The 15,111-nt window shown below is 45.4% G+C and overlaps 1 protein-coding gene across 13 annotated transcripts in view; it reads right to left on the bottom strand.

Moving 5' to 3' along the window:
- LOC138447993 (SLAM family member 8-like) overlaps positions 1–11,171 on the bottom strand; it is a 656,143-nt gene extending 644,972 nt beyond the window's left edge. For all 13 annotated transcript variants that reach the window (XR_011259980.1, XR_011259978.1, XR_011259979.1 and 10 more), the window contains exon 1: positions 11,026–11,171. Coding sequence is in view for 9 of the 13 variants with exons in the window: in XM_069604529.1 (XP_069460630.1) it covers positions 11,026–11,062 (37 nt within the window). In the remaining 4 variants the exon portion in view is untranslated. The remainder of the gene's footprint in view (positions 1–11,025) is intronic.
- Between the last annotated feature and the right edge of the window lie 3,940 nt (positions 11,172–15,111).

The raw sequence follows: 15,111 nt of genomic DNA, 5'->3' as shown, positions 1-15,111 counted from the left end.
CCCTGCACTTGCGCGGTCTGTGTGACACCTGGCCTAGTGGGATCGTTGTCTGTCTTCCCCTTGTTCCCCCCTCCCTGCCTCGTCGCGCCTTGAGACACTTGTGTATAGGCGCGTTCCAAATGCCATATCATATCATATCATGTCATTTCAGCAGGCCCTTTGAGTCATGTGTAGTTGTTTGGTGTCGGGCCCACCCATGTGTGCGGTTCTTGGTAGTGTTGCATTCCATCTGCACGTAGGGGGAGTGGTATTGTTTGCAGTTGATGTCCGCAACGTGCATGCCAAGCTGGTCCACATACGACCGGTGGGTGCTGTCAGGGGCACCATTGTCATTTGGCATGCCTCCATTTGCTTTTGGTCCAGCTTTACTGTTGTGTGTCTCATGGGTGGTCCATGTTGGGGATCGGTGGACCCTTGTGTGTTTGGGGATGTGTTTGGGGGGGTGTAAGGGCACTTGGATATGTGGTCGCATAATGGACAGTTGTGACATGCCACTGTGTGCTGGTGGGTGCCTTTGGCATGGGTCTGGGGCACAGGCAACACCATCACTTGTGCCGGGTTGGCACTGTACATTTGTATGGTGCTCGCTTGTCTTGTGTCTGTGCCGCAATATGGTGGTGACGGTGTCACAGTCTAGGTGGTCAGGGGTGTCTGTCTGGTAGGCCTTCTCCTAGTGCGTCAAGTCATGCTACGTGTGCATGGGGGCTGCAGGGGTGGTAACGGAGGATGCACTGGTGCTGCATGCAGGGCCTGTCTCCCCCCTCCTTCTATCCCTGTGTCTCCTCAGTGGGGGGGGCCTGGTGTTGTTGCAGGGGTTTGTGTGGTTGTGGACTTGGTGTCATCTTGGTGTGGGAGGGTGGTGGTGTGTGGGTGTGTTCCTTTTCTACTATGCCAGACTCCTGGCCTCCGTCTGTGTTGCATGTGTGCACCTGTGGCTCTGGGTCCCACTGCTCAGGGTTCTTTACTCCTTCTCTGAGATGCCTGTATGTACTGCTTGCCGGTAAGGTACTTTACGGCCTTGGAGAGGACGTAATTTACGTGTGGTCCTTACTTGGAATCAGCTCCGGTTTACGCCATGGCGTTAATTTCGCCATGGTGGTGCGCGCGCGCGACCCAAGACCGTAAATTACGGCATTGTAGTTTACGGTGCCGTAATTTACGGTCTGAGGGGTCGGAATGGCATGGAGCGGAAAACCATGGCGCTAAATCAATACCGGCATGGTGTACCTTACCTCCAGACTCGGAATGACCCCCACCCTCTTTTGGCCCCCACTCAGTCCGGGGCGCTATGGCCTCTAAAGCAGCCTTTCTGGGGGGTAGTTTGGAACAGATTTTAAAAGCAGCTGACTGGTCAAGGGAGTCAACTTTTAAGACGTTTTATCATAAACGTATTGCTCATGTGGCTGTGAATGTAATGCAAGGGCTTTGAATTAATATGAGCTTCCTGTCTTGCTATAGAATACCTAATCCCCCACACTAGCGTGAGAAGGGTGTTTAGATTCTATAAAAGACAAGGAGGCGAGTATTATCCCACCCTTACTGGTGTTTGGTTGTTGTTTCAGCTTTCGGTTGATGGCTTCGACACAGGAAGAAGCGGGATGTTCAGCTCCAAGTTGCAGAAGGTTTCAGTTTCCGACGTTTCCATGGGAATTTGTTCTTCGTTCTGCGTGGAGAAAATGTTCGGTGGGCATGTGAAAAGGATCAGTGACAGAAAGAGGAGGAGTTGCTAAAGGAATGGACATATATGGGACTGGCTCACAGCCCACTGGCTACCTCCAGGGCATGACCTGCCCACCATGTTGGACTGGGATGTTTCCCATTGCATTGTTCATAACGTTGTGTTTATTTGAGGAAAAAAAAAATCGTTTTACAAAGTTTTTTTATTCTTTGCTGCTGTGGTTCAGAGTAAAGATTGTGAATGCATAATACTCGCCTCGTTGTCTTTTATAGAATCGAAACCCCCTTCTCACGCTAGTGTGGGGGATTAGGTATTATTAATAACCATGTTGTATGATGAAAGGCTGAGTTTAGCACTGCCGGGATTCGAACTTGGGTCGGCAGGCTCTCCACAAATGTCAAAGCGAGCGCTCTACTTGCTGTGCTATCGCACCGGCAATATCACCAACTCTGTAGACAACTGCAAATTCCCTTTACTATTTTACACGATTTAGTGCTGAAACCTTTTCGGCTGTCTGTTCCAGTACATTCAGTACTTACCTATCCTTGCATATTAGGAGCACTTTCAAAAGGTAAATATCTGTATGATATATTTTTTGCAGAGCTCAAACTATAAGGAGAATCTGCTTACGGAAGTCGCTTTGAAGCTATATAATACTACACCACCCGCCTTTACACAGGGATAGGTTACCCGCAGACTATCTAGACTCAAAGCACGGGCACTATCGTCTGGAGATTCAGATCCTCCAGTGCGCATTCCATATTAGGCAACCTCCTTCACATCATTACTACCCATTTTTGTTTTGTCTATTTCTTGACACTGGGTTTATCCATTATGACCTCCTCAGCTTAGATTCACTTCCCAGATGTAATGATTTCCATCACGTTTGGTGCAGTTATATTCAAAACTTGCTGATCTACCACTGTTGTATTTTGTTAGGTTATCTACATAAAATGATAGATATCAATATTTCCCGTCATCAAAAATTGACTATGCATTGATAACTTCTTCAGCCGTAATTACAGAGCTATACATCTCTTTAGCAATTGTTTGATTGTAAAATGTTTGAATATGAAATAAGGATGTGCTTTACCAAAACAGAGAAACTTGACGTGTAAGCACGCTGTATTTGGAAAGTTCTCTATATTCTTAAGCAGTTGTAGTTCATTGAGTTTCTTTGTCCAATTCCCCTCTAACAGTCCGTACAGTCCTTTGAAGACGAGGACCAATTCCTCGAAACGCATTGCCACAGAAAACAAACTACTTTGTTTGCTTCCATCTGTACATTTCTTTGAACATTGTGTGCCTGTATATCCAAAAAATATACAAAAATGTATTTTTTCATAAACCCTTGAGTTCTGTAATTCTTCTTCAAATGTTTATTGTACTATGTATTCATTTTGTATAAATATTTGACTAATTGGTTTTTACCAACGCTTGATAGAGGACGGGAGGATTCCCAGGTTGAATCCCCTCTTTCTTCTTGTACATATCCTCTGTATCCTCTGTAGGCCCATAGATATTAAGCAGGGTAATACATTACTGACGAAATGGGCCTCAAACCATTAAGTATCATCCTTCTGGATCTATCAGGTGACAGGCAAGTTTAGAATTATTGTGTTGCAGGGGCATGCCCATTTTTTAAAATATATTATTATTTAAAGTAATGTTTAAAATATATTTTAAATGCAATTTTATTTTATTTTTTATTTTTTATTTTTTTTACACACTATCGGATAAAATATATATTAAAGGACCTCCGGTAGCAGCCCTTTAGTAATGTTGCTCAACTCATCGAAAGAGCACTTTTTGCGCAGCTTATAACTTTGCCCCCTGTCACAATTTCTATGCATGGGAAATAAGGACAACACTCCGTAGTATTGTTTTCTCACATCAAACTGTTATTCCTCTGGTCTGCTCAGCGTATAAAAGATTGGGCGGAATAGTAATACATTTAAAATTATAGTAATAGTACAGTTCCACTGGAGAAACTCTATAGTCCTTTCTTTTCCCTCCTTAGAACAACTGGTGACTCACTTCCCCATTCTGCGCCCAACTGTAATCTGTTTCGAGCATATTCTTGTCTTCAGCCCAAGTGAATGTATGGCCCTTTTCAGCTCCTCAGAGGTTTCAAGAAAGTAAAACAAATATGCTCCCTGTACAGTTACTGTGTTTCCCTCTGCATTCAGGATTTCCCTGCCGGCGTGGTTTCTCCCTACTTCAGCCTCATTTTGTTCCAATGAAATGGGTCAGCCTTGAACGCGGGGGAAGTCACTTTCACTGGTCTACTTGTAAAGACTGACACGCGCTGAATATCCCACGGCTGCTTCCCTCTGGCAGCGTTGCCTTTCAGAGTCATTTCACCTTCTGCCTCTGCAACACGGCTCCGAACGCGAGCTTGTCAGTTTCACTGAAGATTCAACTTCTAAACATCAACAAACGCAGTGAGCTTCGCGGCCGCTTCCCTCTGGCGGCGGCAGTAATTTATGAAGTTACTTCTCAATCCCTTTGACAACACGGCTCTGGACGCGAGCATGTCAGTTACACTGATGCTTCAAACTCTGAACAATAACAAACGCAGTGTGTTTCGTGGGCGTTTCCCTCCGGCGACGGTGGTGATTAATCAAGTTACTTCTCAATCCCTTTGACAACACGGCTCCGAACGCGATCCTCGTCAGTTACTCTGGTCTCCTGTGACATCCTTTATAAACAATTGACTTGGCTGCTTCCCTCTGATGACGACGCTGTTGGAGGCTGCCACTTTTCTCACTTCAGCCCAACACGGCTGGATTATTAGAACATCTTTTCCCTCACTGACTTCTTTGTCGCCGAGGGCTTCAGTATGCCCATTCAAAACCTCCCTCCTCTTCCACACACGGTCCATGTCAACGAACCAACAATACATTAGAGGAAAGCCCCTTAACCTTCAGTTGCTCTTTTCTGATTCGCTGCAGCAACCCATCTTCAATCCCCATTGTCCCCCCTTCTGCAGTCATCCTTGCACCCCTTCACTGCTGTGATGCTCTGTGTTGCCACCTTTTCCCTCAGGGCTCACCCTCTCCTTGTTAACCCTTTCACAGACCCCCCCTCTCTAGGCCCTTACATTCAGGAAGAGTATGGGCGCGTAATAAAAGTCTGCTTGAGCCATCGGTCGACATGGATGGTGGATGGTTTGGAATGAAAAAGGGTAAAGGGACAGAAACAATCTCAGAATTCTGGGGTTCGTATCTTTGTGTCTCGCTAACCAGACCCATGGTGCATGGTCAGTCACCAGTGTAAAATGTCATCCCAGGAGGTAGTACCGGAGGGCCTCCATTGCCCACTTGACCGCCAAACACTTTTCCTCTGTGGTAGCATATCCCATTTCATGAGGAAGAGGTTTCCGGCTTATGAAGAGGATTGGTCTCTCAGCCTTCCGCCTGATTTTGGAATAAGACTGCTCCCAGACCGGTTCCAGAGGCGATGGTATGAAGAAAGAAGGAGCCTTCATAATCAGGGCATCGTAGTACCGCTTGATCCATTTAGAGCATTCTTAAGGGCACTGAAGGCTGCCTCCGTAGCTTCATTTCTCCATTCCCGTTTGGCGGGGGCTGAGGTTCTTAGAAGGTCTGTCAGTGATGTGGCTATAGTTGAAAAATTAGGGATGAATCGGCGATAGTAGCTGACGTGACCGGGAACTGAAGTCTTTGATTGCCTCTATCTTCTCCTTCTGCGGTCTGATGGTACCCTGACCGACAAAGAATCCCAGATATTTTGTGTTGAAGTTTGCATATGTGTTTTCTTCAGGTTAACATGTAGGCCGGCCTGTTGAAAAGTCTCTAAAATGGCCTCCAAATGTTTCAGGTGTTTCTTCCAGGATTGGCTGTATATGATGTCATCGAGGTTCGCCCCCACATATTGTTCATGTCCTTTGAGTATGGAGTTTATAAGTCTTTGGAAGGTGGTCGGGGCTACGTTACCTTTTAAAAATAATGGTAGTGGTTGCTGTAACACATTTTCTTTTTGCGCAGTAATTAGCATTCTTTTTAATCTCAAAGGCCCTCTTCTGATCGCATAACACTCTTATTAGAGTTCCACTATATGGCCTGTGCTGCTGATGCCTGTGGCCTATACACATCAACACAGCAGTGCAGGTGGCAACAAGGAGCAGGCACATGCCCATCAGTTACTCCCTGTTGTAATCATTTGGAGAAGTCCCTTAATTTGAGAGTGTACAACTAACAAGTACATTGCTTATTTGCAAGGCCGGTTTAGGTCTATATTTCAAACTGTTACAGGAATAGATGCCCTTCTGATATGGATGGAGTCCTGGCGTGCACCCATCATAACCCCCCGCACCCTGAAATGTAAGCCTACCATATGATTTGAAAATGAGGGGCATAGGTCTTCAGCAAGCCTGTACCACAATAAACTACCTTACTAGCATAGGATGTTCCAGCTAAATTGTGGCAATTTGCTCTGCACCCCTCTCCTAGTTGCAGACAGGATGTTCAGTCTGCTGTGGGTCAAATCCTGCAGCCTGCATACGCAAAACATTTTTTGCTGGTGTAAAGTATTTGGTTTAAGGTGCTTTGGATGGATTTTGAAGTTGACGCTGTATTAAAGTACAGTATAATTATGTTTGGCTGCTCCTGTTTGATGCTGGTTTAGATTTGTGTTGTATCTTTCCTTTGCGTTTGAGTGTGTTCCTAAATTTTCTTTCGGGTTTTTGACTGTTTGTAAATATGGTTACGTTTCGGTTTGTGAATGTTGTGCTTTGTGTGCAACGTAACTCTTATTGCTGAAAATTGAACATATTCCATGCGTTGCCACTTCTGCAAGATGTGGCAGTCCACGCTGCATGCTGGGACTTACATGACCTTTATTTTCATATGAAACAAGACAACAGTTTGGGCTTTTGTGTAGGAATGGGATAGGCATTTGCCAGGCACTACCATAATGCTAATACCTGGCCATAAAATGGCAACAGGTGGAAAAGGATATGATAACCTGGCCATATGATAACAATCTGACCACAAAAGTGATGAGTGGAAGGTTTCGAATGAATCTAAACCACTGGCAATTGCTCTGGGCAACCTTCCACACCACCGTTTTTAGCCCGTCTGCGCCATTGCAAAAGGGGACCAGCTATGTGCAAATCAGTCAGCAGCTGCCGCCACCGAAGGTAGCAGCCCAGCCCGAACTGCTAGGCCAGGTCCCCTCTGCGCAGAAAACCAAGCAACCCCAGACATGTTTTGGCCTTGTTGGACCTCCTCAGTGAGGTGCAGCCTGGTTCCCTGTGGCGCAGCGAGCAAGGGATCCACGTCTGGGCATACCCTCTCTCACAAGGAGAAACAAACTGACCACAAAAGTGATGGGTGGAAGGTTTTGAATGAATCTAAACCACTGGTAATTGCTCTGGGCAACCTTCCACACCACCGTTTTTTAGCCCGTCTGCGCCATTGCAAAAGGGGACCAGCCATGTGCAAATCAGTCAGCAGCTGCCGCCACTGAAGGTAGCAGCCCAGCCCGAACTGCTAGCATATGATAACAATGCCTTCCAATGCCTATAAAAAAGCCAAAACTGTTGGCTTTGTCAATCCTTGCTTTTTACAGTGCACGTGACAGATATCTATGAAGTAGCTGAAGACATAATTGATTAAGTTTTTATTCAGCCAGGAGCACATTTTCAGCTGCAATTAAGCCATTAATTCTCATCAGACTACTTAGAAATAACACTGGCAAACCAAAGTTTGATGTCACTGCATGATAGAGCTAGATCAAAGAGATCCGAGGTGGATGTGTTTTGGTTGGGGAGGAGCAGGTAGAGCGTGGGAACGGCTACCGACAGCCAATGCGTGGGCAAATAACCAAACACACGTACAAGCTTTGGGCCCCTCTTCACATGTAATCTCCCTCCTAGGTGACTCCAATGCAGTGGTTTCTACTCATAGATTACCAGTCCCATTCTTCAGACAATTGAAGCTTATTGCATGTATACTTTCTTCTAGCCACATATTTGCTAATTTACCATGTTCTATCCGTTTTTCATTTCTTTGATCAACTTCTTTTACACGTTTGCTCCCGCTAACAACTATTTTGAGTCCTGCTATAGCAATGGTGATCTATGCACAGAGGGCTGCCGCTGCTTCCAAGGTGATATGATTATGCGCCCCTTGGCGAGCCGCCAGTGCTGATGACACACTGCTGCTTGCGGTCCCCGAGGGTGTTCACTACTGTTCACTACCAGTGCTTTGAGGTCATACCAATGATATAAATAGTGCTATATAAATACCAAATAACATAACATAACAGAAAGAAAAGCACAAGCACGAAGGATAATGGAGTGAGACAGTGATTTTCCAGTGCGACACGTGACTTCGTTCCACCACCACTATCCCTCATCTGTGGCAAAGTCAGAAGTTTTGAAGTAGGAAAGAACGACTCTTATACAAGACAATGGGCCTCATTTCATGGTAGGCGGTAGGGGGTTAACGGCGCCGGTAGAGCTGCCGGCGCCGTTAACACACTACTGCCTCCTTACGAGGTTGGCTCGTGGGACCCGTAGCGGGTCCCGCGAGCAGACCAGGATGCTAACAGCGGGCCCGTCATTAACGGGCCCGTTGTCAGCATCCTCCCCATTCCCATTGAGCCCTATGGGGGCTCAAATGGGAATGGGGATGTACCGGGTCCGGGTTCCTTGAATGGGGAAATACCAGGCCCTCCAAGATCGGAATGGCCCAGTATTTTCCCCATTCAAGAAACCCGGACCCGGTACCCGGTATGGGGGTAGCCATGCCGCTAAAAGCGGCATGGTACTTCCATACCTGTAATGAGGCCCAACGTAATGGTGTCCAGTGATAAAGTCGCCTGGGAAATGGCCGCCACGGGGCGTCATTTCCCTAAAATGGCACCCTCCGTAAAATCAAACACTTTCCCCCAAATACTCTAGGATTGGAGTTTATAATATAAATGATACCCCTTCCAGGATATTTGGGGAAAGTATTTCAGGGGTCAGGAAAAGGGGCCTACCTGGCGACTTTTTCCAGGCAATATTATGGCATGGAACCAGTTTAACATATTCATGCATAAAAGGTGCTTTTTTTGTCAGACACGCAACAGGATAAATCGATTCCAAATTGCCAACCTCAAGTGTTTTAAGCAATTGAAAGAGGATAAGGTTGACACATGCAATATTGTCTGATTCAAAAACGGCATGCAATCATTGGTGTTTATTGTTCATAATTCTGCAGGTAGTAATGCACATTTAATCTCATGAAATTAGCACAAACGAATGTATTAAATAAATGTAATCCTCCACTTTTTTGTCACGTTCACACATCTACAAGGAGGCGATAATGGCATGGAGCAGGCAGGTGACAATGAATGGATCTGATGTATGTGTACCTTGCAACCCTTTTGCCCCGTGTGCGTTGCTCAAGATGTTTGAATACACACCGAGTGCAAAATGTTTAAAAAAAAAAAAAACTCTTCGAGTCTGACCCTGGATCATCAATAGAGAAAAAACAAAAAGCAACAATCGCCAATGCTGTTATGGCGCACTCCCTATTTCTAGTTATTCAAACCAGTACCATAGAATTATACATTTCTAGTAAAAACATGGTTTTTATTTTGTACCAGAATAACATGAATTTATCATACCAAACAAATCATTTATACACTTTTATTGGCAACAATCTGTACAATCACCACAATACATATCTAATACAGACACAATTTCCGGACCCTGGTTTTTTCAGTGTCCTTTTTCACTTTCTTTTTTTCTTTGTGTTCAACCTAGTTTAAGCAGTGTTGGTTCTAGCTGTATACGAACGGTCTTTACATAGTTGGCGATTGTTGCTTTTTGTTTTTGCTAATACTGTACCTGGACGACCAAGGCTTACCAGGAACCCTTATTATAGATACTCATCAATAGAGAAGCAGCACTATCGGGGAGATGAGGTCCTGAGCAACAGGCCTGTGCTCCTGCAGATCAGCACCACGTCATCAAGCAGCAAGGCATAGCAGTGGGATTATTTTTACATACAAATAGGAATTTTAATCACACAAATATTGGGGTCTCTGTACATATATCGGGGTCACAGGCTATGTGGCCTTGTGCTAAAACAGGGAACCGAAAAGAGACATTTTGCGACACTTAAGCAACTGTATCGAATTGCTCTGCACTGGGGGCACGTCATCTACAATTAGAATGGTTCCTTCTGCACCCCCTCCCCCACACCCTCTATGTTTGTATCAAATCTTTTGTAGTGCCCTTGAACCTTGTCTGATCGACAGGTATCACTGTTACTCGTGTGGTGCATGCAAATTGGCAGTGACCATTTTCCATTGATACACGCCTTCTCTAATACTCATGCTGTGCGCGGAGCCCCAGCCTCCCAACTTGCTGAGCCTCCCGAGGGCCAGTTATACGATACGACGCACCAGGGGCGTTGCTGGGGGGCAGGGGGGCTTCTTAGGGGGCTATAGCCCCTTATCTTTCGGCTGTAGCCCTGGATAGAATCTCAGGAGCTACAGCCAAAAGACTAGCTAGCCCCGAGTCCTAACAGTTCCGACATCAGCTTAGCCCCAGGTCTTTTCCAGACCTAGCAACTCCCCTGCCACGCACCATGCAGACGAGACGTGCGGGAACCCCTCATTTGCATCATGTGTACCAGCATCGCTCTAAGAGACACACAGGACACGACTTCTAAGAGTGACATCCGCCTTGGATGCTCTGGTGCAGCAGCGGAAGTCACATTAAAATAGAGAGAGAGGAATAACTGTGAAATGCTTATGAACGATCACTATTATTAAATAAGCCGCGAAACGGAAGTCTTGTTAAAAAAGGTCTGCGACCAAAAGTGTACACTGCATACGGACTCACTTCTACGAACTCAGAATGTTGCCAAATAAGGCATTATTTTCACAACGTCATACACTTCAGTTTAATGGTAATTCTGGGATTTGAGCCCAGTCTGCAATTTAGTTACTTGACCACACATCTTCGCAGGTCTGATTGGTAAACATATGTATTAACCCAACATGGCAAATACATTCTTACCCAAAGATTTCAAGCAAAACGAGTAAAATTGTAAGAACAGCAAAGGGACCTACAATAAGTATCAGATGCTTCCGCTTCAGGATTCAAATACAATATAAAGTGGAAGAGTCATAAACAGTATAATGATCCCCCTCGCCGGATCGTCCCGCTCGCAAAGGTTCGGGGGTATACAGAAATCACCACGCCCAGACCTCTCCCACAATACACCAGCTTGAATTACATCCTCACACGCAAATAAATTATGTCATCCAAACGAGTAGGCTGCACCCGAGCCCTGCCAAAAATAATTAACATCGCTTCTTACTGAGTAGGAGGAGCGGGTTCCACGCCAGTACCACCATGGCAGCGAACAAGATGTTTCTTCGCAAAAGAAAACAATGCCTGGTATCCCCTGGTTTTCGGCTGTCTTCGGCTGCTTGCTGATTGGCTGCATTAAGCCTGAGCCACAGCCCCTCTTGAGCTGTCACAGACATAAGCAGCAGAGCACCGCGCGAGCTGCCTCCGTTGCTGAATAGATAAAACACTGTTCATTCTGAGAGAAAGCTTTGCATTAAAAAGAGAGGCTGTCTTTAAGGAGCCCCTGATATAAAGCTTTCTCTCAGAATAATAAACAGTGATTAATCTATACCCACAATGGAACGAAGCTCGGCATTGCATAAACTTTAACTTGTCATTAAAATACGAGGCTTCGACTGAAGCCATTAATGACTCCTTACAGTTCGTGAAATGTCGAGCTGCGCTTTGTGGTAATAACAAGACAGTTACATCTTATGAAAAGCCTCCCTATATTATCCTGTAAGTGGAGTATTCAGCATTGCAAGATGTGGTGAGGGGGACAGCCACGGTGAAACGCCTACTACTTTCCACTCAAATGCAGTGCACGCAATTCTAGGTTGTCTCATTCGCGCCCACAAACCGCCCACCCCTGCCCCAATCAATTTTTTTGTTAACATTACTAGTGGCATCTCGCATTTTAACACAACAAAAAAAACGACAGAGTCATTACAGATGCAGGGAACTCATCTATTAGAGCTCTGTCCAGGCGCTCTGGGGCAAAATTCATGCACATCAACCAATTTGCATATGGATTGCACCAACAGAAATTACTTCACAGAAAGCACATTGCAAGGAGCATCATCAGTCTTTGATACTTGGAGGCAGAATGCAAGTGACTTTACAATAAGTTGTCATAAGTAAGCCAAGTGGCAAATCATTTTGTGGTGCAAAATACCTAAATTGCACTGTTATATATGGAGCAAGCCAGGCTTTAAAAAAAAAAAAATAACAGCATGATATATTAAAGCTTTGAAGTGAATCACTTACAGAGCTGCAGATAAGACACAGTCTGATTACATGGTCTTCCCAGGATTACACACTTTGGTTAATAGTGAAACCGGGATGGAGACAATTTAAGCAACTGAGCACATCTTCACAGTTGTAGTTTATATAGATATTTATTAATGTTTCCCTTTGCATTTCATCTGCTTAAATAATACTTTATAGCAATGTCTTGGAAGCAAAGCACATTACATAAGAAACTACCCTTTCATTATTAACTTTAACTATACACCATTATAGAAATATGTTGAGCAATAAGAGGATGGATTTAGTTTTATTGTCCCCATCCTGCATGCAAAGTCACAATAGCATCATGCACATTAATGTGAGCCTAACAAACCCCCCCCTTGGGTAAAGCAATACCCATTATTTCATAAAGCCTGCAGCATTATGCAACCGTCTCACACCTGATCACTCCCTCCCATGCACGTTTCTAAACGGACAAAAGTCCCTGCTAATAGTACCCCCTCCCTCCCATCAGTGCCTAATGGCTCACATTGAAATGCTCTGTTGATACAGAGCAACTTACGAGCCCCTCTGCTGCTGCCTGGAACTCCTTGGGACATTGTCCTTGCAGAGGTTTCGGAAAGGGTAAGGTGTCCTGCTGCCAGGACAATTACTGCGCTGAGCAGGAATTACTCAGCACACATTGTCCTTCCAGGGGGACACCTTTCCCTTTTGGGCACCTTCATTGAGGTGCCGAACAGGAGAGGTGGCCCACAGACGAAAGTCCCAGTCAGTCTCTCAAAAGAGCATGTGGGGTAGCAGTGTGCCCTCCCCCAGGCCACGCTCGGTACGCCACTGTGTCCAGGTGTTCTCCAGCCGATCAAGATATGAAGCTTTACAGTCCCTGGTGCCACATCTATGAGTTCATGAACCACCCTTGTGCATTTCACCCATCCTCCTGATTGAAGGGCTTTAACACACCACATAAGACTTCCTCCATTAGGTTCTACACTTTTTTTGTCAAAATGTTATATTCAAGAAAGAGCGTGAACAGTACTAGTGATACATACTCATATACCAGATTCCTTACATAAATCAAAAAATGCAACCTTTCAAATACAATTTTCCATCAAAGAGGCACTAATAAAAACAACCACAAACTGCAATACATAAGGAAAGTCGGTGGGTACAAGGTGTGTTTGTGACAGACAGCAACAGGAACATCTACAATACGGAGCACACTGATACAACAAGCATTAGCAATGCGAACAGTTTGGGCTTTTTTGTAGGCATGGCAAAGGCACTTGTCAGGCACAGACATATTGGTATTAACTGCCCATTGGTAGTTGCAGGTGCAAAATGGTGGCAGTACCTGGGCATGTAAGCAGTGCCCGGCAAGTTCCTAATATTATACACAAGCCAAAATTGTTGGCTTTGCCAATGCTTGTGCTTAACAGCACTTCAATGAAATAAACACAGAGTGCTTATAAGTTAAGTGGCTGAATGCAGACCTGGCTTCAGCATTTTTATTACACCAGTAGCGTGTTTACAGCAGCAATTAAGTCTGCAAGCTGTGTGACCCTCCTCATATGCTGACACCTTAAGGGTTTCTGTCAAAGAGGCTGATACCTTAAAAGTAGGTACTGGGACAAGGAAGAGGAACATGGAGGTAATATGCCTGAGAGATATGTGTAGAAATGAGCATTTCTACACATAAAGTTGACTTACGACTGTGCCGGCCCGGTAGCAGCGGTGCTGGCAAGCCTACCGGCACTGTTACCGGACCGGCACAGTACGACTCTGCGGGCAGGTGCCGTCCCGCCCGCAGAGTTTCACAGAAGCACCAAAACCGTTATTAACCGTGACGATGCTTCCTTGGTCCCCATTCCCATTGAGTCCTATTGGACTCAATAGGACTCCAAGAACTCAATAGGACTTGAGTTCCTATTGGACTCAATGGGAATGGGGACGAACAGAATTACCGGCGCCTGACTTCCCGGCCACCGGGGTTGTAAATACCTTGGCGTTACCGGGAAATCAGGTGCTGGTAATTTGTGTCGGGTCTGGCGGCAACCCGCCAGTTTTACCGGCAGAGTTACCGCCAGACCCGTAATGAGGCCCATAGTCTTGTTATTGTTAACAAGATACAGAATTATTCTTCATAAAGTACCTATGCTGCTATCACACACGGCTGGTGTGCATGGTGTAGTTCACTCCACAAGCAGGAGAGCCCCATGGGAGAAACCTCTCTGCCTGCCGCTCTGTGATTTTCTGTGCAGTGCCCTGCGAGACCCTGAAATGCCTCCTCGACCACGAACAGCGTGCCCTTGTGGCGTGGGGCAGATTGATGCGGGCAACACAGTATGCTGTGCAGAAACATCAACACAGTAGGCATACATGGTTGTGCTTCTCACCCCTTACAGCATCTGCAGGTAAGAAGCCCTCAATTCCGAACACAAGTGGGCTACTGCTTTGGTGCATGGTTGCAGCAGGCACGCATTATGCTGCCTCCCTTTTACAATGGCCTGGGCTCAGACCCTGAGCCAGGAGATAAGTGAGATGTTGTGCTGCTGCAAAGTGCCACCTCTTCTATCCTGCATGTCCTTTGGTCTAACGTCCTTGGTTCAGAAGATGTGCATGAGTGGAGTACTGTACTGATGTATTCCTCTTTTGTGCAGATCAATACAGAAGCCCTGCCGGATTATTTGTCAGTGAGTAGGATTGATAAAGCCTTCCCTTTCAAACCCCACTGCCACAAGCTTGTTAAAGCATGTTCGCTGCTTCTAGTGCAGTTCTCGGTGTAATCCCCTGGTTTAGCAAAGTCTTCCATACCAGATGATACTCTTAGAAAGTGGAACTGTTCCTATTTCATCAACCTTGTGGCAGTGGAAGCTGCCAATGCTGTCAACGCTGTGAGGCCTCATTAGAATATGTTTCACCATGAAAATATTTCAAATAAATAAAATAAAAATTGTACCTACTCCTGCTCACATGGAGATCACGGTAGCAAGTATATTAATCTTCTCCAGAGCAATATTACCAGTCTACCTATCTTATGGGCTTTGTATATCATACATTTGTTAAGAAGAAGATGCATATAGCAGGC

The sequence above is a fragment of the Ambystoma mexicanum genome, chromosome 1p, assembly GCF_040938575.1.
Source record: "Ambystoma mexicanum isolate Mex_15411 chromosome 1p, UKY_AmexF1_1, whole genome shotgun sequence".
NCBI classification, from domain to species: domain Eukaryota; kingdom Metazoa; phylum Chordata; class Amphibia; order Caudata; family Ambystomatidae; genus Ambystoma; species Ambystoma mexicanum.
The sequence above is the reverse complement of the archived record's forward strand: the minus strand, read 5'-3'. Positions and strand labels throughout refer to the sequence as shown.